Source organism: Bombina bombina, chromosome 3 (assembly GCF_027579735.1).
Source record: "Bombina bombina isolate aBomBom1 chromosome 3, aBomBom1.pri, whole genome shotgun sequence".
NCBI classification, from domain to species: domain Eukaryota; kingdom Metazoa; phylum Chordata; class Amphibia; order Anura; family Bombinatoridae; genus Bombina; species Bombina bombina.
In genome coordinates this window covers 530,846,766-530,873,384 of record NC_069501.1, presented here as the reverse complement: position 1 = coordinate 530,873,384, position 26,619 = coordinate 530,846,766, and the positions used below count along the sequence as shown (strand labels likewise).

General features: G+C 38.9%; 1 protein-coding gene across 1 annotated transcript in view; it reads right to left on the bottom strand.

Moving 5' to 3' along the window:
• LOC128653593 (uromodulin-like) overlaps positions 1–26,619 on the bottom strand; it is a 68,858-nt gene that overhangs the window by 17,182 nt on the left and 25,057 nt on the right. The window contains exons 6-7 of the mRNA XM_053706975.1: positions 24,816–25,055; positions 3,480–3,633 (exon numbers count right to left, since the gene is read on the bottom strand). Of these exons, the coding sequence (XP_053562950.1) occupies positions 3,480–3,633; positions 24,816–25,055 (394 nt within the window). The remainder of the gene's footprint in view (positions 1–3,479; positions 3,634–24,815; positions 25,056–26,619) is intronic.

Here is a 26,619-nt window from a genome sequence, read left to right as displayed (position 1 = left end):
GCGAGCCCTCGATAGCCTGAAAGAAAGAGATACGATTGTCATCAGACAGGCTGACAAGGGCGGCAGCATTGTTGTCATGGACAGATTGTCATATACCCAAGAGGCAGAACGCCAGATTACTGATCCAGAAGTGTATATTAACTTACACAGAGACCCCACAGCTGATTTTAAGCGAGAACTGGTGGATTTGCTGGATGATGGGCTGGAGATGGGGATTCTAGATCAAGCTACATTTGATTTTCTAAATGTTCAATCACCAGTCATTCCTATCTTCCATCACCTCCCCAAGGTTCATAAATCCTTGGAGGAGGTGAGAGGAAGACCGATTGTTTCAGGAATAGGTTCTTTATTTGAAAACCTTTCAGGTTGGATAGAGTCTCTACTCCAGCCCATTGTCTATCAGTTACCTTCTTATTTGAAAGACACCACCCACCTTCTCAATAGCATGGATAAAATCTCCTGGGATGAGGAGTGTGAATGGCTGACCGTTGATGTAGTCAGCCTCTACTCCACTATACCACACAAAGATGGTTTAGAGGCAATCAAATTTTCTCTAGACGTATATACTACTTATGATGATAATCTGAAAGTATTTGTGTTGAGGGTTATTCAATTCCTTCTAGAGCACAACTACTTTAAATTCGGGGATGGCTTCTACCTACAGAGACGTGGGACCGCTATGGGGGCTAAATTTGCCCCTTCCTATGCCAACCTGTTCATGGGCTGGTGGGAGCGGTCCCACGTCTTTGGGGAACAGAATCCATTCAGGTCCAGTATCAAGACATACAAGAGATATATTGATGATCTCTTGTTTGTATGGACAGGAGGTACCGAAGCAAAGGCAGATTTCATCAATTATCTCAATAGGAACCAAGTCAACCTCAGATTTACTGCAGAATCAGGAACTGTGGAGATACCATATTTGGATGTAATCCTCAAAGGGTCAGTCTCTACAGGCAAAGTAACCACTGGTCTGTATAGAAAACCCATATCTTCCAATACTATCCTCCATGCAAAGTCCTCACATCCAAAACATACTGGTTTTGGTGTAGCTAAAGGCCAGTTCATCAGACTCAAGCGTAATTGTACTCTTGAGTCAGATTTTTTAGTTGAGGCGGATAAACTGAGGGATCAATTACTGGAGAGAGGGTATTCAAAAAAGACTATGAACAGGGCTTTGCTTGAAGTTAAGAGACTAGACAGAGATTCATTATTACAGGGTTCTAAAACCAAAAGCAATTACAGATTTCAGGAAGATAGACCCTGTTTTGTTACAACTTACAGTCCACAGTTTGAAGAAATATGCAATATTGTGAAAAGACATCTATCAATAGTGACAGGAGAAGATAGTCTAAAGGACTATGTGTCAAAAGGTTGCAGTTTTATCCCTAAGAGGGGAATAACATTAGGCAACATATTATCTCCATCTATGTTACCAAATAAGCTTAATAGAACCAGCAGCTGGCTTACTTCCAAAGGCCACTATAAATGTCATTTTTCACAATGCATAGCTTGTAATCATATGAGACCCACTAAACATTTCCAATCTTATGTAACCCAAAAGGTATTTGATCTGAGTGAGTGCACGAATTGTCGCACAAGATTTGTGATCTATCTTGCAGAATGCACCCAATGTAAATTACAGTACGTAGGGTGCACCTCCAGGGAGGTGCGCTCACGGATAAGGGAGCATCTTAATAATATTGAGCAAGAAATAGACTGTTCAGATCTTGTGCGACATTTCATACAAGAACATAACAAGAAAGTTGCCACCTTTAACTGGTGTGTAATTGAACGTATTAAAGTAGGTCCCAGGGGAGGTGATAAAACAGTGAAAATGTTTTATAGAGAGGCCTTTTGGATATTTTTACTGAGAACTAGGAAGCCTCAAGGGTTCAACATTAGTGGTGACATAATCAATTTTTGGCAAAAAGTATAAAGATAAGTGCAATTTGTAAATTTTCTAAAAGACAAGTAACATGTTTCCACTCATCCATGAGCCCTAGTGGGGTGTCTCATAGAGTAGAACAGAGTCCCTCCTAATAGACATGCATTAGTCACGAGAATTTATTTCTATTAAATACATTTAACATATACTTAATGTTTTAATGTTTTATTCTTGGCTAATTCGTCAATGCTCAAATAAACAAGGGTAAAATTCTGGTAACTTTGGTAATTTATCACATAAAATATTTATGTTTATGTTTATGTTTCTATTTATATTTGCATACTTGCATATTTGTAAATTGTATTCTATACTAATCACCATGTAACCACATTCATAATATATCCATTAACCCCAATATATGTTCCCTGTATCCACTCAAGGTCTGATTGTGTTGTAGAAATTTTTGTAACAGTGTTTTTCAATTAACTAGATTAGGATGGCTATTTAAGAGTAGATTAGCCATCAGTAAGCATCTACGATTAAGGCATTCTAGCCGAAACGCGTCAGATGCTACACAGCACTGCCTCTGTGCAGTTTTTTACTACCTGACATGTAGTTCCTGTGACTAAGAGGAATTAAAGTTTATTCATTATTCTACCTGAGGCTCGCTGGTTTTCTTTTTATGTTCGGATATATATATATATATATAATTTGTGTGTATATACATACTGTATATACTGTGTGTGCTGTTAATAATATCTGTACAAGTAATGTACTGCTTGGCACTCAAACTTATTGTCACGTAAAAGCTTATTTGATCATTAGTAGGGTCATTGGTAGAGCTACACATGCAAACAGTGTCCACTGGCTGTGTCATATGTGGGAGACATTCGTGAGATATGACAAATGTAACCCCTGCACTGCCATAAATCTGGTAAATGTAACTTTTGCGGCACTGCCAGACATCTTATAAATGTAACCCCTATACTCCTTGAGATATGACACATGTAACCACTGCACTTCCAGAAATATAAACAAATCTAACTCCTGCACAGCCAGAGATCTGATAAATGTAACCCCTGGACTGCCACAGTAGGTCTGCTTTTATTTTGACTCTCATACATGCTTTTTAAATGCGTGCCCCCTCGTGAAAAAAAAATGCCCCCCCATTTCATTCGTTCTGGAGCCGGCCCTGGGTAGGAGATAACTAATATGAGGTATGAAATAACTAATATGAGGTAAAAGATAACTATTATGAGATGTGCAATAACTAAAATGAGGTATGAAATAGCTAATATTAGGCATTAAATAACTGAGTTATGCTAAGCAACAACTACTTTCTTGCTAAATGTTGGAAATGTATTTAATTACAAAAGAACTGACACTGTGTGACTACACATGTACTGAGTAGGTTTAGAGTTAGTTGTTGTTTTTGCTAACCTCTCCCAATGTATATCACACTAACGTAGCTTTTAGATATACTGTAGCTGATATTTTCTATTTAGAACATATTTATTGATTAAATATTTTCACCCTATGGATAATTAATATTATTAATATAAAAGTATGAATGATAATAAACAATAAATACCTTTGGACATGTGCCATTGCAAATTTTAACATCAGCAAATAGACTGAGAGTATCATATCCAGAAATCTTGAAGACTTTTAGTATAAAACGAGCTTCAGTACCGAATCCATTTCTTACTACTGTGACAAGACCATCATAATCGGGTATGGGGCAACTAAAACAGCAGGAAAAGAGCCAAAACAGGATAATTATATTTAGGAAAGTTCTTAGTGTATTCTTACCCATACATATGACACAGAAAAAATTAAAACATATCAATAATACTAACATTTATGGATTTTAAGATTGTAATTACCTTTCAGGTTTCAAGGTTCTTACATGTTATGTATGCTCAGTGGCGTCACTAGGGGGGGTCGGGGGGGGGGGGCTGGCCGCACCCGGGTGACACCCTCCAGGGGGTGACACCAAAAAAAAAAATTTTTTTTTTTTTTTAATTTTATTGAAATTCAAAGAAATACAATGTTGAGATGCATAGATTTTTTTTTATTAGAGGGGCTGGCATTTGTGAACATTGGTGGGACTGGGGAAGTTGTAGACACACAATTTTTTTGCCCCTTGAGCCAGTGCTGCAATTTCAACAAATAGTTTTCCCGGCTGCTTTTGCTTGTTTGTACGTTGCTTCTCCCCTGCCCAATTTCGCTATGAATGTTGTGGGCATGCCGTGGGGCTTGCAAAATTGCGCTGCTAGCCTAAACCTGCCTGCCTATCTGTGTTCACTGCTCAGTGACATGTGGAGCAGTGGAGTCACTCACTGCTGTGCTGTCTCTCTAAACGGGAACTGGCAAATCATGAGGGGATGCCTGGCACCTGACCACATGACTATTTGACACTGTCTTTAAAGTGAAGGAGCCACGTATGATGCCCACCAGACCATTACGGTTACGGTACACTAAGTTCACACTGAACAGTTAGGAGGGCGGGCGAGGGTCTGGGGGTGGGCAGAGTGCAGAGGTGATTGGCCATAAGAAGCGGTAGGCACGCGGCCTGGGGCTGTGCACTGACAGACTTGGAACAGAGTCAGAGAGCAGAATTTTCATAGTTTGCGCCTAAAACTTTTCTTTAGTGATTTATTTTTAGAGTGCTCTGTTTATCTTTCTTTTGATGCTCTGCTGAGCCAGGGAGCAGCTCTAGGCATGCGCTTTATAATTAATGCAGTGCAGTTTACATATTTAGTAAGTGTGTGTCTGAGTTTTTGTGTGTGTGTGTGTGTGTGTCTGAGTGTGTTTCCGAGTGTTTGTGTGTGCATCTGAGTATGTTTTAAGTGTGTCTGAGAGTTTGTATGTGTGTTTGCCTGTGTTTTTGTGTGTGTCTGCTTTCTGGGGGGGGGGGGGTGACACCATAACTTACCGCACCGGGTGACACCAACCCTAGTGACGCCACTGTGTATGCTGCATTTACTTAGATTTCATTCTTAAAGGGATACAAAACCTCAATTTTCTCTTTCACGATTCAGACAGAGCATGCAATTTTAAAACAACTCTCCAATTGACTTCAATTATTTAATTTGCTTTGATCTATTGGTTTCCTTTGTTGAAAAGCACATCTAAGTAGGCTCATGAGTAGCAATGCACTGCTGGGAACTAGCTGCTGATTGGTGGATGCACTTATTTGCCTGTTGTTATTGACTTAACTGATGTTAGTTTATTTTTTCTTAATAGTTCGTATGGGCGGTTCATTTTTTTAAAAAAATACTTATTGCGGGCCTTTTTTTGTGTGGTTTTTTTTTATTACTTATTGCGGGCGGTTAGTTTTTTTTTTTAATACTTATTGCGGGCGGTTATTTTTTGTTGTTTTAATGCGCCGTTTGCCTTCGCTGCATCCCGGTGGATTCAGAAAATGTCAGGGTGGTGAAAGAATCAACCTTCAGTGCATCCAAGTGAATTCTTTTGGCTGAGCGCGGAGCCAACATTCCGTTGGCTGCCTTGAGCTGCCAACATTCCTTTGATAATGCGTGCGCAACTGGCGACACCGACAGACGCGTTACAAACGCGATTATAGCATAGATTATAAATATAATTTAAAAAATCACAGATTCTTTCATTAAAATTAGGAATTGTCTTCAGCATAAACTTATTATTTTTCCTCCTGCAATGGAACACATTTATTTGTGGTTAAAAAAAAAAAGAAACCTTAAAACTATACCTAATTGATCCCCATTCCACCCATTGCTTTCAAGCTTTTATGGCTTATTTTAAAGGGATAGGGCATGCAATTTTATGAAACTTTCTAATTAGCTCCTATTATCAATTTGTCTTTGTTCTCTTGGTATCTTTATTGGAAAAAGCAAGAATGAAAGCTTAGGAGCTGGCCCATTTTAGGTTCAGCACCTGGGTAGCGCTTGCTGATTGGTGGCTAAATGTAACCACCAATCAGCAAGTGCTATCCAAGGTGCTGAACCAAAAGTTAGATTAGAAAGTTGCTTAAAAATTGCATATTCTATCTGAATCATTAAATAAAAAAATTGGGTTTAGTATCCATTTAAGACACCCATATAACTACAAATGAACATGTAGTGGATTCTTTCATAGTATTTTTTAGCTTGTATTAAATGTTTGTTTACCATCCTGGTCAAAATCTTTTAAAGAGGTTTCATTGAAACATAGATTTTGACAGCAGATAAGAGCCATTAACCCAACAAGTCATTCTACATATTTTTTAAAGGGACATGAAACTCAACATTTTTCTTTCATGATTCAGATAGAACATAAAACCTTAAACTTTTCAATTTACTTCTATTCTCAATTTTGCTTAATTATCTTAGCATCCTTTGTTGAATGAACAGCAATGCACTACTGGGAGCTAACTGAACACATCAGTAAGCCAATGACAAGAGGCATATATTTGCAGCCACCAATCAGCAGCTAGCTCCTGAGCCTACTTGGGTATGCTTTAAAAAAAAAAAAGATACAAAGAGAATGAAGCAAATTAGATAATAGAAATAAAATGGAAAGTTGTTTAAAATTGTATGCTCTATCTAAATAACGAAAGAAAAATGTTGGATTTCATGTTCTTTTCATTAATTCATAGAGATAGACTTAAACCATCAAATGCAGTAGAATTCCATAACCAACAGATATATAATAATAAGAAAACCTAATAACATTTACTATGAATTTCAAATTAGATTTTTTTCTGTAAATTTCAAAGTTACTTCTTTTTCCCTCTCCCCCTGTATCATGTGACAGCCATCAGCCAATCACAAACACATATAAAAAGATTGTGTATATTTTAAAATTTAAGTCAATTTTTTTTGTAAGGTTCAAGCTCTATGTGAACCCCAACATTTTCTTTCATGATTTGGATAGAACATACAAATTTTAAACAATGCTTTGTATCTTTTGCTGAAGGAGCAGCATTGCACTACTGGCAGCTAGCTGAACACATCTAGTTAGCCAATGACAAGAGACAAATGTGTGCAGGCACCAATTGGCAGCAGCTCCCACTAGTGTAGGATATGTACATATTCTATTTCAACAAGGGATACCAAGAGAACAAAGCACATTTCAAAATCGAAGTGAATTTAAGTGTCTTAAAATGACATGCTCTATCTGAATCATGCAAGTTTAATTTTTACTTTCCTATCCCTTTAAGCTTATCACTAATTCTGTGAATTAGTTTGAAAACAAATTAAGCGTAAGATCATGACCTCTTGTTCTGGTGTTGCTATTTTTGTTAAAAATATGTACAGCCTTTATTAAATACTTAATACATTTTAAATTTTCATATTACACCTTTCCTTTATATCTCTAACCTATGCATATTTAGGTCGTCTGGTTTTCCGCTCGTATTACAAGTTGAAAGTAAACACGATCGAATAAGAACAATAGCGATTTACACTAGAATGTTTAGTCCTCAGAGCTCTGGTTAACTGTTTTGCAAAACAAAAAAAGGACTAAAAACACCTCAAAAATACATTACAAAGTACACTTACACTTATAATAACACCATCTAATAAAAACAATAACAAAAAATAATGTACAAAAAAGTTATAAAAGTTTAAAGATATGAGAGCTCAAGTGAAAAAAGGCTGCAAATGGCTTTAACATAGAGATAGATAAATATAGATGTCTACATATGTATAATTATGTATATATATATATATATATATATATATATATATATATATATATATATATATATATATATATATATCTATATACAGTATGTATAATTATGTGTGTGTATATATATATATATATATATATATATATATATGTATATATATGTATACATATGTATTTATATATGTATTTACAGGCATATATACACATACAAACACATAAATACATATGTATACACATATATATATATATATATATATATATATATATATATATATATATATATATATAATAGCAATTTATTCCAGCACTCAAACCTTAGGTAGTACTCAAGCACCTGGGTGCAGTCCTTGAAAGAACATATAGAAAGAATGGAGTAGAATGAAGGGCACTCTCAGGATTTGTTTGTGTTTGCAAATAAAAATTTATTTATTCATAGTATCAGAAATTCTTCATAGTCGACGTTTCGGCTTTCACAGAAGCCTTCCTCAAGACAGGTAATGTCTATAGAATTAAAGAAAAAAAAAACCCATCCATTGTAGACAAACACATAGTTTTATATCAAAGTGAAAAAATATACACCCAACACCAGTTGTAATATGTTGTTTAAAATATGAAAGGATATACATGGTTACCGATCCACGGATACCAAGCAAAGCGCTCAGAACTGCTATACTGAATGGCCAAAAGATACCAAAACGTATTTATTAAAAACCATGAGAAAGATAACACAACTACGAAAAAGTCTTGTTTGACAATAAGACTCATGCTGTGAGGAGATGGTGTGGACAATACCACCCATAAGACATATACACTGTCAGCTTAAAGCATATGTGTCTGGATAAGGCTATCATTGCAGAAAATTGAAAGACAAAAAGGACAAAAGGAGAACAAACATACCTCAGTTGAAAACAGGGCTAGATGTAAAACAATGGCACAGACTCTAGCTGTGAAATATATGGTTATGGAGGCCCAGCCCCTAAGAGTGGTAAATACACTATAACCTAATAGTGACAAATATGTAAATGTATAAACCAATACCTGAAATAACAAAAACATAAGACCACACCTCACCCGCGATGTTAGTAACACAAGCTCAAACCATTAAGTGACGCACAAGCCAAGATATAAAAAGATTCCCTTATGTTGCACATTAGCAGCTGTTGTTGCCAAGAGTTAACACAGAACAAACCGAAAACAACATTACAGCATTAGAGGCGGTAACATATGTATATATGAATAGTTTCACTAGTATCAAAATATAACATATAGAGACCAGCTGAATAGTAAAGTAGCACTATTTACAGCCCACTAGCAACCGCAGTGTGTACCAAGTAGAGCGAGCTAATGAAAAACAAGACATTTACAAATATGACCAGGAAACGATCCTGCCTGTATGACTGCTATACGTAAAACGAAACTTGAGATTTGCACAGAAGAACTTGCAATAATATTAAACCCCCGACATACAACATCAACTGGCGAAGGTATAGGACAAGCTATATTGGGAACACTCACCAAATTCAGCTTATAATAGCAAACTACCATGTACTCCAGCAGCCAATTGAATGAATAAATTAAAGGATTTAGGGAGGGCACCCATACGTAACAAGCTCAGCTGGAAACAGATGTACCTAACTTAAAACTGATAGCGGAACCAATAACAGAACCCAATCGACACTTATGAGCCATTGCATTAATGCAACTACCACGCTAAATAGATAATGCGAGTGACTCACAGAAACAATTTTAAACCTGGATGTGTCCATTCCAATAGAGCAAAACAAGTTGCAAAGAAACACAAAGTTTAAAGCAACCCACAAGTGACCATGGGGTAAACTCAATCAAATCAAATCAAGCTGGCAATACTAAATGACCAACACCCTAAATAGAGACAGTCAAATATATTAATATGATAACAATTGCGTATAGTATATGCTAATGAAATGGCAAACACGCCACCGAGATAAACCAGCCAGTGTGAGCATAACACAAAACACAAAAATACGTAAATACAATCATAAACCGCGTAGCAAATAACAAATAGCCAGAAAAGTTACCTTATGTCGGCATAAAGCCGTGCTCCCCAAACAGTAGATAGCGTATAGTGCCATAGGGCGCTCGCGGGCCTTAAAAACTTTAAAAAGCACGACTATTGGCTACAAACTGGGGGTGTGTACTAATACATCACAGGTCCAGCTGGATGTAATTACTGTCAGAAAACCAAAGATTAGCCTGTAGCCACACATGCGCACAAAGAGAATGCCGCATAGTTACCCCCCATAAAAACTGCTTATTTACCTGCAATAACATCCCCGGATAGTGTGAGGGCACCACTCAAGATGTAGACGATAGTCTATATCGGCACTACGAAGCTTCCAAATATAGCACTCCAGCCAGATAGCTGTTAACGTAGAAAGATAAATAAACCTGATGTATAGATCAAGACAGACTAGCTTATTCACATATATTAGAAAATTAGTATACATAGCGTGTCGATGAAATCTCGAATAGTAAACCCAATTGTAGCACATGTTAGGTATGTAAACAGCAGAGATAGCTGTGAATTAATAGATATAGAAACCAAACCGTGGAGCAGACTCAAACAAAATAGCAGAAACAAGTAAACATACCAAACCTAGGTGTGAGGTGTATATGACAGTGCTAAAACCGCACAATTCACAGGAAACTAACCAGTAGGGAAAAGGAAGACAAAACAAGAGCAACAAAAAACAAAATGCTAAAAGAATGCATAAATAGCATAAAAATAACAGTAATAATGATGGTACTGATAAAGGAGTATACTAAGTCCACACTACATCAATAAAACACAGAATAGTCCAGATGCACATTGAGGCCATGTGGGCTAAGGGTGTTGAGCGTATATATCCACCTACTCTCACAGCGTAGTAGTTCTTCATTTCTGTTGCCACCTCTTCTAGGCGGTACAACCATGTCAATCAGCATAGCTCTTAAAGAGGAGATGGGATGATGGTATTCCACAAAATGGCGGGCAACTGGTTGGTCAGATCGCCCCTCTTTGATGGCAGTTCTAATGGCACTTTTATGGTTTGCTAGTCTCTCCCGGAAAGTTGTGCTGGTCTTACCCACATAATATCGGCCACAAGGACAAGTGAGGAAATAGACCACAAATTGGGAGGTGCAAGTGAGACGGTGTCTTATCTGATACGTCTTTGTAGAGTGAGGGTTATGAAATGTTTGACCAGTCAGTAGTGAGTTGCATGTGACACAGTTCCCACATTTGAAGCATCCTGGCTTCGTCCTGTCCAACCAGGTTTTAGGGCTGCGCCAGGGGTCAGTCTTCATCAATAGTGACCTAAGGCTCCTGCTGCTCCTATGCATGATTTGAGGGGGCAGCATTGCTTTGAATGGTAGAGTAAGATCTCCATTAATGAGATGCCAATTTCTGCGGACTATGTCCCCAATTTGTTTAGTTGCTGGACTGAACCCAGTGACAAAGTTTAATTGCGGTTGATTCATTGCTTTTCCTGTTTTTTGTTTCCTTTGGATGAGAGTCGCTTGATCCAAATGAATGACTTGGTCCATTATTTCAGTTACTAGCTTGAGGCTGTAGCCCCTTTCCAGGAATTTTGCCTTCATTTTACTTAGTTGTATTGATCTTTTGCTGGGGTCAGAATTATTGTGTATGACCCTAAGGAACTGGGACTTAATGATTCCAGATTTAAGCTGAGTAGGATGAAAACTATCACTTTGTAATAGTGTATTACGGTCTGTGGGTTTTGAGTACAACGTAGTGTTGAGGCTGCAGCCGACATCTTTATGCGATTTGAATATAAATAGATCTAAAAAATGTATTTCATTTTCATCACTTTCACTTTTAAGACTAATTGATGGTTCCGCACTGTTCAAATATTGTATCCATTGTGTCAGTTCATCATGGGTACCCTCCACACGATGAATAAATCGTCAATGTACCTGCGGTACAGGAGGATATTAGGGTTTCGCTCATGGAATATAAATTGTTTCTCAAACCAGGTCATGAAGAGGTTCGCATAGGAGGGGGCCATGCTAGATCCCATGGCTGTACCGACCAACTGCAAGTAGTATGTATCTTGGAATCTGAAGTAGTTGTGTGTCAAACAGGTCAAAAGTCAGTCCAATAAGACTTCAATGGGAGGGCCAGCATATTCAGTACTGGATACCAGGAACTGTCTGACCGCCTCTACACCGATGTTATGGGGGATTACCATGTAGAGGCTATTTTCATCAAGAGTAACCAAGATACAGTGTGTGGGGGAAGATCCGATCCTGTAGAAGTTGAATCAGTTGAATAGAGTGGTATTGTCCACACCATCACAGCATGAGTCTTATTGTCAAACAAGACTTTTTCGTAGTTGTGTTATCTTTCTCATGGTTTCCAATAAATAAGTTTTGGTATCTTTTGGCCATTCAGCATAGCAGTTCTTAGCGCTTGGCTTGGTATCCATGGATTGGTAACCATGTATATCCTTTCATATTATTTTAAACAACATATTACAACTGGTGTTGGGTGTATATTTTTTCACTTTGATATAAAATATGTGTTTGTCTACAATGGGTGTTTTTTTTTTTCTTTTATTCTATAGACATTACCTGTCTTGAGGAAGGCTTCTGTGAAAGCAGAAACGTCGACTATGAAGAATTTCTGATACTATGAATAAATAATTTTTATTTGCAAATACAAACAAATCCTGAGAGTGCCCTTCATTCTACTCCATTCTTTATATATATATATATATATATATATATATATATATATATATATATATATATATATATATATATATATATATATGTGCATTGGAGCCCTTTGCAGTAAAGTAGATCAAAACATGTAAAAACAAAATGTATGCTTACCTGATAAATGTATTTCTTTCCGGATATGTAGAATTCCCGACGTCATTCAGTTACTAGTGGGAATATCACTCCTGGTCAGCAGGAGGAGGCAAAGAGCACCACAGCAAAGCTGTAAAGTGTCACTCCCCTACCCATAATCCCCAGTCATTTGACCGAAGGCAAATGGAAAAGGAATAACAGAAAGGTGTAGAGGTGCATGAGGTTTAGACAAAAATAACTATCTTAATAAAGGGTAGGAACGTGGACTCTCCATATCCGGAAAGAAAGAAATTTATCAGGTAAGCATACATTTTGTTTTCTTTCCTAAGATATGGAGAGTCCACAATGTCATTCAATAACTAATGGGAACCAAAACCCAAGCTAGAGGACACAGAATGAACAGGGGGGGGGGGGAGAACAAGACAGGCAGACCTAAACAGAAGGCACCACTTGAAGAACCTTTCTCCCAAAAGAGGCCTCAGCCAAGGCAAAAGTATTAAATTTATAACATTTGGAAAAATTATGCAGAGAGGACCAAGTTGCTGTTTTGCAAATCGGTTCCACAAAAGCTTCATTTTTTAAAGCCCAAAAAGAGGAGACAGCCCTAGTGGAATGAGCTGTAATTCTCTCAGGAGGCTGCTGTCCAGCAGTCTCATAAGCAAAACGAATCATACCTCTCAACCAGAGGGAAAGAGAAGTAGAAGTATCCTTCTGACCCTTATGCTTTCCTGAGAAACAAACAAACAGGGCAGAAGACTGGCAAAAATCCTTAGTCGTCTGTAGGTAGAATTTTTGAGCACACACAACATCCAAGTTGCAACAGACGTTCTTTATGAGAAGAAGGATTGAGACAGAGAGAAGGAACAACAATTTCCTGATTAATATTTCTATCCGAAACCACTTTAGGAAGAAACCCCAATTTAGTATGAAGAACTGCCTTATCCACATAAAAGATAAGGTAAGGCGAATCACACTGCAGAAGAGATAGCAATAAGAAACAAAACCTTCCAAGATAGTAACAAGATTAAGGCTTCAAGGAGGAGCAACAGGTTTAAACACAGGGCCTGACAAAAGATCTGACGCTTGTGTAACAAAATAGATAATGCAGAAATCTAACCATTCAGAGAACTGACTGACAACCCTTTCTCCAGACTTTCCTGGCGAAAAGACAAAATTCTAGGAATCCTGACCCTACTCCAAGAGTAGCCCTTAGATTCACACCAATAAAAGTATTTACGCCATACCTTATGGTAAATTTTTCGAGTAACAGGCTTGCGAGCCTGGATCATGGTCTCAATGACCGACTCAGAAAATCCACGCTTAGACAGAACTAAGTGTTCAATCTCCAAGCAGTCAGCTTTAGAGAAACGCGATTTGGAAGGAGGAATGGACCCTGAGTTAGAAGGTCCTTCCTCAGAGGAAACCTCCAAGGCAGCCGAAATGACATCTTCACTAGGCGTGCATACCAGATCCTGCGAGGCCATGCAGGAGCTAATAGAATTACAGATGCTCTCTCTTGTTTGATACGAGCAATAACTCATGGAAGGAGTGCAAATGGAGAAAACAGGTATGCTAGACCTGAGGATCTCTTAACCTTGAACCATACTTTGGAACCTCGGCATTCTGCGAGACACCATCAGATCCAACTCTGGCACCCCCCATTTGAGGGTTAACTTGGAGAACACCTCCGGATGAAGAGCCTACTCCCCGGGATGAAATGTCTGTCTGCTCAGGAAATCCGCTTCCCTGTTGTCCCCTCCAGGAATGTGGATGGCAGATAGACAACAATTGTGAGCTTCCACCCACTGAATAATGTGTGCCACTTCCTTCATGGCTAAGGAACTCAGAGTTCCTCCCTGGTAGTTGATGTAACCCACTGAGGTGATGTTGTCCGGCTGAAACCTGATAAACTGGGCTGAAGACAATTGAGGCCAAGCCATCAGAGCATTGTAAATCGCTCTTAAATCCAAGATGTTTATGGGGAGAGCAGACTCCTCCCAAGACCATAGTCCCTGCACCTTTAACGAGTCTGAGACTACTCCCCAGCCTAGCAGGCTGGCATCCTTGGTGACAATCACCCAGGAAGGTCTCCGGAAGCATGTGTCTTGAGACAGATGATCCTGAGAAGCCACCCCAGGAGAGAGTCTCTTGTTGACTGGTCTAGATCTATCCTCTGAGACAGATCCGAATGGTCTCCATTCCATTGTCTGAGCATGCATAATTGCAGAGCTCTCAAATGGAATTGAGCAAAGGGAATGATGTCCATGGAAGTGACCATCAGACCAATTACCTCAATATATTAAGCCACTGATGGCAGAACAGTAGACTGAAGAGAGAGGCAAGAGAAGAGAATTTTGGATTTTCTGACCTCTGTCAGAAAAATTTTCATAGATAGGGAATCTATTATGGTTCCTAAGAAAACCACCCTTGTAGGGAACAAGGGAACTCTTTTACAGATTCACTTTCCAACCGTGGGAATGTAGAAAAGCCAACAAGACCTCTGTATGAGAGTTTTCTTGTTGAAAAGATGGCGCCTGAACCAATATGTCATCCAGGTATGGTGCCACTGCAATTCCCCCGAGACCTGATCACTGCCAAGAGAGCCCCCAGAACCTTTGAAAAAAATTCTGGGAGCTGTGGCAAGTCCAAACGGAAGAGCCACAAACTGAAAGTGCTTGTTTAGAAAGGCGAATCTCAGGAATTTGTGATGATCCCTGTGGATGGGAACATGAAGATACGCGCCCTTCAGGTCTACGGTCATCATGAACTGACCCTCTTGGACCAAAGGAAGAATGGAACGAATGGTTTCCATTTTGAAGGACAGTACCCTGAGAAACTTGTTGAGGCACTTAGGTCTAAAATGGGTCGAAAAGTTCCCTTTATTTTGGGAACCACAAACAGATTTGAATAGAATCCTAGACCCTGTTCCCTTACTGGAACTGGAACAATCACTCCCAGTTAGGAAAGGTCCTGAACGCAGTCCAAGATTGCCTCTCTTTTTACCTGGTCTGCAGATAATCTTGAGAGGGGGAATCTGCCCCTGGGAGGGAAAGTTTTTAATTCTATTCTGTAACCTTGAGATACTATTTCCACAGCCCAAGGATCTGGGACATCTCGTCTCTATGCTTGACCAAACAGGGAAAGTTTGCCCCCCCACTTGATCCGATCCCGGACCGGGGACCGACCGTTCATGCTGACTTATACTCAGCTGAGGTTTTTTTTTTTATTGCTTACTTTATTCCAAGACTGTTTGGGCTTCCAAGAAGACTTGGACTGCTTCTGCTTGGAAGATGGAGAGGAAGACTTTTGACTTTTTGAAGTTTCGAAAGGAACGAAAATTTCTGTTCTTCTTGTCTTGCGGTAGAAAAGACCCTTTTACACCCGTAATATCAGAAATTATTTCTGCCAGACCAGGTCCGAACAAGGTCTTACCCTTGTAAGAAAGCGCCAGAAGCTTGAACTTAGAGGTAACATCAGCTGACCAAGATTTTAGCTACAATGTCCTGCGGGCTAAGACATTGAAGCCAGACATCTTGGCTCCCAGTCTAATAACTTGCATGTTAGCATCAGAAATTAAAGAATTTGCTAGTTTGAGAGCCTTAATTCTATCTTGTATCTCCTCCAATGGAGTCTCTGCTAAAATTGATTCAGACAAGGCGTCACACCAATAAGATGCCACACTTGTTACTGTGGCAATAGAAACTGAAGGTTGCCATTGAAGTCATTGATGAACATACATCTTTTTTCAAATACGACTCCAGCTTTTTCTCCATGGGATCCTTAAAGGAGCAGCTATCCTCAATAGGGATCATAGTTCTCTTAGCCAGAGTAGAAATAGCCCCTTCTACTTTAGGCACCGTACGCCAAGAATCTTTAATGGAGTTAGCAACAGGAAACATCTTTTTAAATATGGGAGACGGGGAGAAAGGAATCCCTGGCTTCTCCCATTCCTGTGAAATAATATCCGTCACACGGTCTGGGACAGGAAAAACTTCCACAGAGGAAGGAACATCATAGTATTTATTACGTTTACTAGACTTCTTAGGGTTGACAACAACAGAAGTATCAGATGAAGGAATAATACTGTCTGAATCTGAGATTTCACCCTCAGAGGCTACCGACATATCCTCCTCATCAGACTTATGAGGGAGGGCAACCTGCGTAGCAGTAGGTGGAACAGAAACCTTACTATCTGAATGTCTAATTTTCCTCTTGCATTTTCCCAGCATAGGAAAAGCAGATAATGCAGCAGATACTGCAGAAGATACCTGTGCAGCAAAATCTGCAGGCAAATAAACTCCTCCAGGAAGCTGAGAGGAACTGCAGGGCACTGTATGTGATGCCATAGAGGCTTGGGACGTTTGAGGAGAAAGCTGTGGCATTGCCTGAACAGCATCATCCTGAGAGACATTGGGCTCAGATGGCAACAATTTATCTTTAAATTGAAGTGTTCTAGCTAAGCATGCAGCCCAGAATTGCATAGGCAAATTAATTTGTGCCTCAAGGCATAACAAGCATTTGTCAAAAGACACAGAGTCTTGGTCCATGTCAATAATACTAAATAAACAATTCCCCAAATTGTAGAATTTTTTTAAATACACTGTCACCTTAAGAATTTTTAATACCACAGCCGCCTAATGTTATGCAAATTTTTTTTAAAGTCATAAACCAATCAGGCCCCCTACATCTCAGACAGGCTGAGGTGCCTTACCATAACACTTATACACAATTTGGCTGCCAGAAGTCTCTAAAACGATCATATAGTACAGCGGTTCACAACCTTTTTTCTCTCCCGTACCCCTTGATTAGGCTTTTCATTTATGAGTACCCCCTCTCTTCATTACCGCCACCCATCCCTCAAAAAAGTTTTTTATTTTTTATTTTCTTAGGTTTGTGGTACTTTATGAATTGGCACAATTTGTATTTCATGAGCTTGGAACAAATTAGGTTCCATTCTGCAACAAGAAATCTCTCTAACTATATTTTATAACTAAACAGATAAACAGAAAAAATAATATAAAACTCTGGAACTGATCAATACAATTTTACAACATAACACCTTCCTTAACCCTTTGTATGCTATAAGCTTGTTGGTGCTCTATCTGGCAGCTAAGGAATTAAAAAAACAAAAACAAATGGAGAGATATATATGAATATTGTTTCATTGCTATACTTATCAGACACCTAGATTACAAGTTTTGCGTTCGTGTTTTAACACTGATAAAAAGGTAATTTCAGCGTTAAAACGGCACCACAGCCATTACAAGTCTTGTCGGTATAGCTGTAGCACAAGCCTTTTTAGCCCGTAACGCAACGTCAGTCCCGCACTCAAAAAATTTAAGTTTTTTCATAGGACTTCCATAGCGCAGCCATTACGAGTTTTGCGGTGAGGCTAAAAAGCTTGCGTTACAGCCTATAATGAGAAGATCCGTACCGCCATCTGAGAAACTGTTACATAAAACTCATAACTAAAGTGTTACAAAGTACACTAAACACCCATAAACTACCTATTAACCCCTAAACCAAGGCACTCCCACAATGCAAACACTACATTAAAGTTCTGAAAAGCACAGTGAGTTGGAACATTAGAAAGACAACATTAGTCTCCAAGACTTGGAGACTAATGTTGTCTTTCTAATGTTCCAACTCACTGTGCTTTTCAGAATTTTTCCTAGCAATTTAACTAGCTCCTGAGTGCTACAAGTGTACTCTTTTTTGTGGTTATTCTCTTAACCACATTTTGTTCTCCAAGTTTATATATAGTACAGAGCACCACCGACTCTATTATTATAAAGTATAGATCTGGAATACACCCCAGAGCCTATCACACTAAGAGATCTAGAGCTTATCTTTTATTTAAAGAAGTAGTGCCATTGGTCTTCCTCCTTTGTTATGAAGTACTACATTAAAGTTATTAACCCCTAATCTGCCGCTCCCGACATCGCCGCCACTAATAAAAATTATTAACCCCTATTCTGCAGCTCCTCGACATTGTCGCCACTATACTAATGTTATTACCACCCAAGAAGCAGCCTCTTTTTGCTCAACATTAAGTCAGGATCCGACTGATATGCTTCAGGAAAGTTCTTCTCTGTGAAAGGCACATGTTGAGCAAAAAGAGGCTGCATCTTGGGTGGTAACTAGCCATAGAACAAGCTATTATGCTATTGTTCGTTCCCAGGTTGAGCGCTTCTATCTTTTTATTTATGCAAATTATGACACTTAGGGAAGTTTCCCTAAGTGTGATGCGGGAATCCAGACGTGGACCCGTTGCTCAGTGTGCCTAGAGGGATATGGCTGCACCTCACTGACGAGAGTTGACGAAGTGAGCATAGACGCTCACGAAACGCGTAAGGTTATGTATCGCTCATTCGTGACGTCACTTCTGGGTCAGTCCAACCAGCCGCACGGCACTTTCACTCATAGCAACACTAGCTATGATGGGGGGTAGTTATCAACGTGTCTACTTTACCTGCCTTCGCCGGCCCAATACCCCTGCCTAAGCTCGCCTCACATCGCCGCCGCGGACCTGAAAAATTTCACCTAAGTTATCAAAAAAGCTGTCAAAAAGCCGCGCACCAAGTACGGGGCAATGAGCAGCGGACCGTGAGAGTTATCACTCATCCGATCTCGCTGCTCTTCGGCTTTTTTACAGCTTTTTTGCTAGCCTGTCACTAAGCACCCACACTAACTACACTGTTCTACCCCCTATACCGGCGCCCCCGGAGCTAAATAAAGTTATTAACCCCTAAACCGCCGCTCCTAGACCCCGCCACAACTCTTATAAATGTATTAACCCCTAAACCGCCGCTCCTAGACCCCGTCGCAACTCTTATAAATGAATTAACCCCTAAACCGCAGCTCCCGGACACCACCGCCACCTACATTATACCTAGTAACCCCTATCCTGCCCCCCTATACTGCCGCCCTCTATAATAAAGTTATTAACCCCTATCCTGCCGATCCCGGACCTCGCCGCAACTAAATAAATAGTTTAACCGCTAAACCGCCGCTCCCGGACCCCGCCGCAACCTATATTAAACTTATTAACCCCTATCCTGCCCCCCCTACACCGTCGCCACCTATAATAAATTTATTAACCCCTATCCTGCCCCCCCCTACACCGCCGCCACTGTAATAAAATTATTAACCCCTAAACCTAAGTCTAACACTAACCCTAACACCCCCCTAACTTAAATATTAATTAAATAAATCTAAATAATATTTCTATTATTAACTAAATTAATCCTATTTAAAACTAAATACTTACCTTTAAAATAAACCCTGATAGCTACAATATAAATAATAATTATATTGTAGCTATCTTAGGATTTATTTTTATTTTACAGGCAAATTTCAATTTATTTTAACTAGGTACAATAGCTATTAAATAGTTATTAACTATTTAATAGCTACCTAGCTAAAATAAAGAGAAATTAACCTGTAAAATAAAAACTAACCTAAGTTACAATTACATCTAACACTACACTATCATTAAATTAATTATTCCTATTTAAAACTAAATACTTACCTGTAAAATAAACCCTAAGATAGCTACAATATAATTAATAATTACATTGTAGCTATTTTAGGATTTATATTTATTTTACAGGTAACTTTGTATTTATTTTAGCTAGTTAGAATAGTTATTAAATAGTTATTAACTATTTAATAACTACCTAGCTAAAAGAAATACAAAATTACCTGTAAAATAAATCCTAACCTAAGTTACAATTAAACCTAACACTACACTATCATTAAATTAATGAAATAAATTAACTACAAATAACTACAATTAAATACAATTACATAAACTAACTAAAGTACAAAAAATAAAAAAAGCTAAGTTACAAAAAATAAAAAAAAATAAGTTACAAACATTTAAAAAATATTACAACAATTTTAAGCTACTTACACCTAATCTAAGCCCCCTAATAAAATAACAAAGCCCCCCAAAATAAAAAAATGCCCTACCCTATTCTAAATTAAAAAAGTTCAAAGCTCTTTTACCTTACCAGCCCTTAAAAGGGCCTTTTGCGGGGCATGCCCCAAAGAAAACTGCTCTTTTGCCTGTAAAAGAAAAATACAACCCCCCCAACATTAAAACCCACCACCCACATACCCCTAATCTAACCCAAACCCCCCTTAAAAAAACCTAACACTACCCCCCTGAAGATCATCCTACCTTGAGTTGTCTTCAGCCAGCCGACCCACCGATGGAACCGAAGAGGAGATCCGGAGCGGCAGAAGTGATCCTCCAAGGGGCGCTGAAGAAGTCTTCCATCCGATGAAGTCATCTTCCAAGCGGCGCTGAAGAAGTCTTCTATCCAGGCGATGTCATCTTCCAAGCGGCGCTGAAGAAGTCTTCCATCCGGGCGATGTCATCTTCCAAGCGGGGTCTTCAATCTTCTTCTTCAGGATCCATCTTCATTCCGCCGACGCGGAACATCCTTCTTCCCCGACGGACTACCGACGAATGAAGGCTCCTTTAAAGGACGTCATCCAAGATGGCGTCCCTTCAATTCCGATTGGCTGATAGGATTCTATCAGCCAATCGGAATTAAGGTAGGAAAAATCTGATTGGCTGATTGAATCAGCCAATCAGATTGAGCTCGCATTCTATTGGCTGATCGGAACAGCCAATAGAATGCGAGCTCAATTCGATTGGCTGATTGGATCAGCCAATCGGATTGAACTTCAATCTGATTGGCTGATTCAATCAGCCAATCAGATTTTTCCTACCTTAATTCCGATTGGCTGATAGAATCCTATTAGCCAATCGGAATTGAAGGGACGCCATCTTGGATGACGTCCCTTAAAGGAGCCTTCATTCATCGGTAGTCCGTCGGGGAAGAAGGATGTTCCGCATCGGCGGAATGAAGATGGATCCTGAAGAAGAAGATTGAAGACCCTGCTTGGAAGATGACATCGCCCGGATGGAAGACTTCTTCAGCGCCGCTTGGAAGATGACATCGCCCGGATGGAAGACTTCTTCAGCGCCGCTTGGAAGATGACTTCATCGGATGGAAGACTTCTTCAGCGCCCCTTGGAGGATCACTTCTGCCGCTCCGGATCTCCTCTTTGGTTCCATCGGTGGGTCGGCTGGCTGAAGACAACTCAAGGTAGGATGATCTTCAGGGGGGTAGTGTTAGGTTTTTTTAAGGGGGGTTTGGGTTAGATTAGGGGTATGTGGGTGGTGGGTTTTAATGTTGGGGGGGGTTGTATTTTTCTTTTACAGGCAAAAGAGCAGTTTTCTTTGGGACATGCCCCGCAAAAGGCCCTTTTAAGGGCTGGTAAGGTAAAAGAACTTTTTTAATTTAGAATAGGGTAGGGCATTTTTTTATTTTGGGGGGCTTTGTTATTTTATTAGGGGGCTTAGATTAGGTGTAAGTAGCTTAAAATTGTTGTAATATTTTTTAAATGTTTGTAACTTATTTTTTTTATTTTTTGTAACTTAGCTTTTTTTATTTTTTGTACTTTAGTTAGTTTATGTAATTGTATTTAATTGTAGTTATTTGTAGTTAATTTATTTAATTAATTTAATGATAGTGTAGTGTTAGGTTTAATTGTAACTTAGGTTAGGATTTATTTTACAGGTAATTTTGTATTTCTTTTAGCTAGGTAGTTATTAAATAGTTAATAACTATTTAATAACTATTCTAACTAGCTAAAATAAATACAAAGTTACCTGTAAAATAAATATAAATCCTAAAATAGCTACAATGTAATTATTAATTATATTGTAGCTATCTTAGGATTTATTTTACAGGTAAGTATTTAGTTTTAAATAGGAATAATTAATTTAATGATAGTGTAGTGTTAGGTGTAATTGTAACTTAGGTTAGTTTTTATTTTACAGGTTAATTTCTCTTTATTTTAGCTAGGTAGCTATTAAATAGTTAATAACTATTTAATAGCTATTGTACCTAGTTAAAATAAATTGAAATTTGCCTGTAAAATAAAAATAAATCTTAAGATAGCTACAATATAATTATTATTTATATTGTAGCTATATTAGGGTTTATTTTAAAGGTAAGTATTTAGTTTTAAAAAGGATTAATTTAGTTAATAATAGAAATATTATTTAGATTTATTTACTTAATATTTAAGTTAGGGGGGTGTTAGGGTTAGTGTTAGACTTAGGTTTAGGGGTTAATAATTTTAATTCAGTGGCGGCGGTGTAGGGGGGGCAGGATAGGGGTTAATAAATTTTTTATAGGTGTAGGGGGGCAGATTAGGGGTTAATAAATTTATTATAGGTGGCGACGGTGTAGTGGGCAGGATAGGGGTTAATAAGTTTAATATAGGTTGTGGCGGGGTCCGGGAGCGGCAGTTTAGGGGTTAAACTATTTATTTAGTTGCGGCAAGGTCTGGGATCGGCAGGATAGGGGTTAATAACTTTATTATAGAGGGCAGCGGTATAGGGGGGCAGGATAGGGGTTAATAGGTATCATGTAGGTGGCGGCGGGGTCTGGGAGTGGCGGTTTAGGGGTTAACATATTTATTATAGTTGCGGCGGGGTCAGAGAGCGGCGGTTTAGGGGTTACCATGTTTATTATAGTGGCGGTGGGCTCCGGGAGCGGCGGTTTAGGGGGTAATACAGTTATTTAGTTGCGGCGGTGTAGGGGGGACAGATTAGGGGTGTTTAGACTTGGGGTACATGTTAGGGTGTTAGGTGTACACATCTCCCATAGGAATCAATGGGATGTCTGGCAGCAGCGAACATGAACTTTCGCTATGGTCAGACTCCCATTGATTCCTATGGGATCTGCCGCCTCTAGGGCGGCGGATTGAAAACCAGGTACGCTGGGCCGTAAAAGTGCTGAGCGTACCTGCTAGTTTTTTGATAACTAGCAAAAGTAGTCAGATTGTGCCGAACTTGTGTGCGGAACATCTGGAGTGACGTAAGAATCGATCTGTGTCGGACTGAGTCCGGCAGATCGAAGCTTACGTCACAAAATTCTACTTTTGCCGGTATCTAGCCTTTGATAACTAAGACGAATCAGCCTCGCCACAAATACGCTGCGGAATTCCAGCGTATTTGAGGTTGACGGCTTGATAACTACCCCCCGATATATCAATCCACCTAACTCATTTTAAAGCTAAGTATTTATACTTATATTTATACTATTTTAAGCTCAGTAATGATTTTATATTTCAACAGTTTTTGTTTTTTAAACTATCTACAAAAAAGTATTGTTTTTATTGACCCTAGCTCTAGAGTAAACTGACAACCCTCATTCCACAAACGCTCCTTGTACAATATACACTGAGCGATTTGGGGGTTTCAGACAAATCTCTAAGATCGATTGTTAAGGACAAATCATTTAAAGCCTATTGCCATATAGGATTGGAGGCTTAAATACTGGAAACAAGAAATAGGATTGTTTCTCATGTTTCACATAAAAATACAAATTTCTTCTTTTTCACATCAAACTTCATATGTGGATACATATGCTGACACTGGTCTCTGGAAGCGCTAATAATAACCATTTGTCTAGTCTTTTTCAATATATATATATTGATGATGAAATAGAACATATTCTTTTATGTGAAGAACATTTAAATGTAAAATAGTAATATTGTCATGCCGGTTTGCGCCCTTGAGAATATTAGATCCGGTATGCGGGCGAGTAGGGTGTTTTTTTTCCACTTTTTGCTCCATTGACTTCTATGGGGGAATAGGTCAATCACTTGCGCAATATTGTAAGTTTGGCTTTTTGCGCTCGTCGAGTTAGTGCACAAGCAAAAACAGTTTACTTTCAATTCATAATACGAATGCAACCCGACGAGCGCTAAAAGCGTACTTCTTAAAATAATGCGCTACTCGTAAACTAGCCCTCAGTCTTTTGTTGTAAGTTTTATTTTTTAGACCATGTACCATTTTAGTAGATTTCCTTTGAACAGATACCTGTTTATTTATATCCTTCTACAGATATGGTCCCCATAATGGCACACAATACTAACAACAGGTTAAATATATTTAGTTAATTTTCAATACAAAGTATACCACACTTAAAGGGACACGAAACACAGATTATTTTATTTCATGATTCAGATAGAGCATGCAATTTTAAACAACTTTCCAGTTTACTTCTATAATCTAATTTACATTGTTCACTTGGCATCATTTGTTGAAAAGATTACCTAGGGAGTCGCAATGCACTACTGGGAGCTACCTGCTGGTTAGTGGCGTCCTTTTGTCATTGGCTCACTGATGTGTTCAGTTAGCTCCCAATAGTGAATTGCTGCTCCCTCAACAAAGGAAACCAAGAGAATGAAGCACATTTGATAGAATAAGTACATTAAAAAGTTGTTTAAAAAAGTATTCTCTATCTGAATCAGATCTTATTTGCCTTTGATATATTTACATTGCAATATTAGCTATATGACTATTATTGTTCTGTTCAGCACTTACCTATCAGTAAATATATAAACTGGTGAGACACCACTAGGAAGTGGGGATGCATAAATGTTGACAACCGAAACTGAAAAAAAATCTGCATCCAAGTATGGTATTTTCACTGAGACATATAAAGGATCTTCCACTTTGAGTACTGTTTGATCATTGACCAAAATAGTAAATTCTGGGTTTATGTTCACCTCCATACTTACTGACAGCACCGCATTCATTTCAGGGACAATTATCTGTGAGAACCTGGAAAGTAAGAACGACAAGTGTAAATATATTTACTTGTTACCACCACATACACTTGTTTCTTATTCAATGTTCATGCATTTTAGTTAAAGGGACAGTCTACTCCAGAATAGATAATCGCTTTATTAACCATTCATCCTCGGTTTTGCATAACCGACACAGTTATATTAATACACTTTTTACCACTGTGATTACCTTGTATCTAAGTTTCTGCAGACTGCCCCCTTATTGCAGTTCTTTTGACAGACTTGCATTTTAGCCAATCAGTGCTGACATATACTTAACTGCACTGGAGTGAGCACAATGTTATCTATATGGCACACACGAACTAGCGCTGTCTAGCTGTGAAAAACTGTCAAAATGCACTGAAATAAGAGGCGACTTTCAAGGGCTTAGAAACTAGCATATGAACCTACCTACGTTTAGCTTTCAACAAAGAATACCAAGAAAACAAAGCAAATTTGATGATAAAAGTAAACTGGAAAGTTATTTAAAATTGCATACCCTATCATGACTAGACTGTCCCTATAAGATCCATAGAGTGGACTACTAACATTTGCCCTTAACTGATAAACTACATATTTATTAATAACTGTAAACTGTTTAGGCCATGCAATTTGGATATTGTCAAAAGTTATGGCTTCTAATATCACCTCTATGCTGATGACACCCAGATCTACCTCTCCACCCCTGCTCTCTCTCCCTCTGTCCTTTCTCATGTCAGCGATTGCTTATCTGGTATTTCTTCCTGGATGGCCTCTCACCACCTAAAGATTAACATGTCCAAGACTGAGCTCCTTCTTATCCCTCCCTCAAGCTCTACACCGACTTCTGACTTCTCTATCCCTGTTGATGGCATCACCATTTCCCCATCGCCCCAAGTCCGCTGCCTCGGAGTCACACTTGACTCAAATCTATCCTTCGTTCCCCATATCCAATCGCTTTCTACATCCTGCCGCAACCATCTACGCAATATTTCCAAAATTCGCCCTTTTCTGAGCGCTGACACCACAAAGCAAACAATCCACTCCCTTGTTATTTCCCGACTTGACTACTGAAATAACCTACTCGCTGGCCTTCCTCTTTCCCGCCTCTCCCCCCTTCAATCCATCATAAATGCCTCTGCCAGGCTGATCCACTTTTCCCGTCGCTTTGTATCTGCTGCACCTCCCTGTGAGTCCCTTCATTGGCTCCCCATTCACAGCAGAATTAAATTCAAAATTCTCACCCTTACATACAAAGCTCTCACCAACGCCGCTCCCCTCTACCTATCCTCTCTGATAAACAAGTATACTCCAGCCCGTCCACTAAGATCCAACAATGACCTGCTCCTTGCATCTGCGACTATCACCTCCTCTCATGCTAGACTGCAGGACTTCTGTCGTGCAGCACCTACCCCCTGGAACACTCTCCCTCGTGCTGTCAGGCTTTGCCCTAATCTGTCTTCCTTTAAATGTTCACTGAAGACTTTTCTGTTCAGGGAAGCCTACCACCCAACTCAATAATAAATTAATTTCACTTACCAAACATTTCCCTCATCTAACTCGGTATTAACATCTTTCTC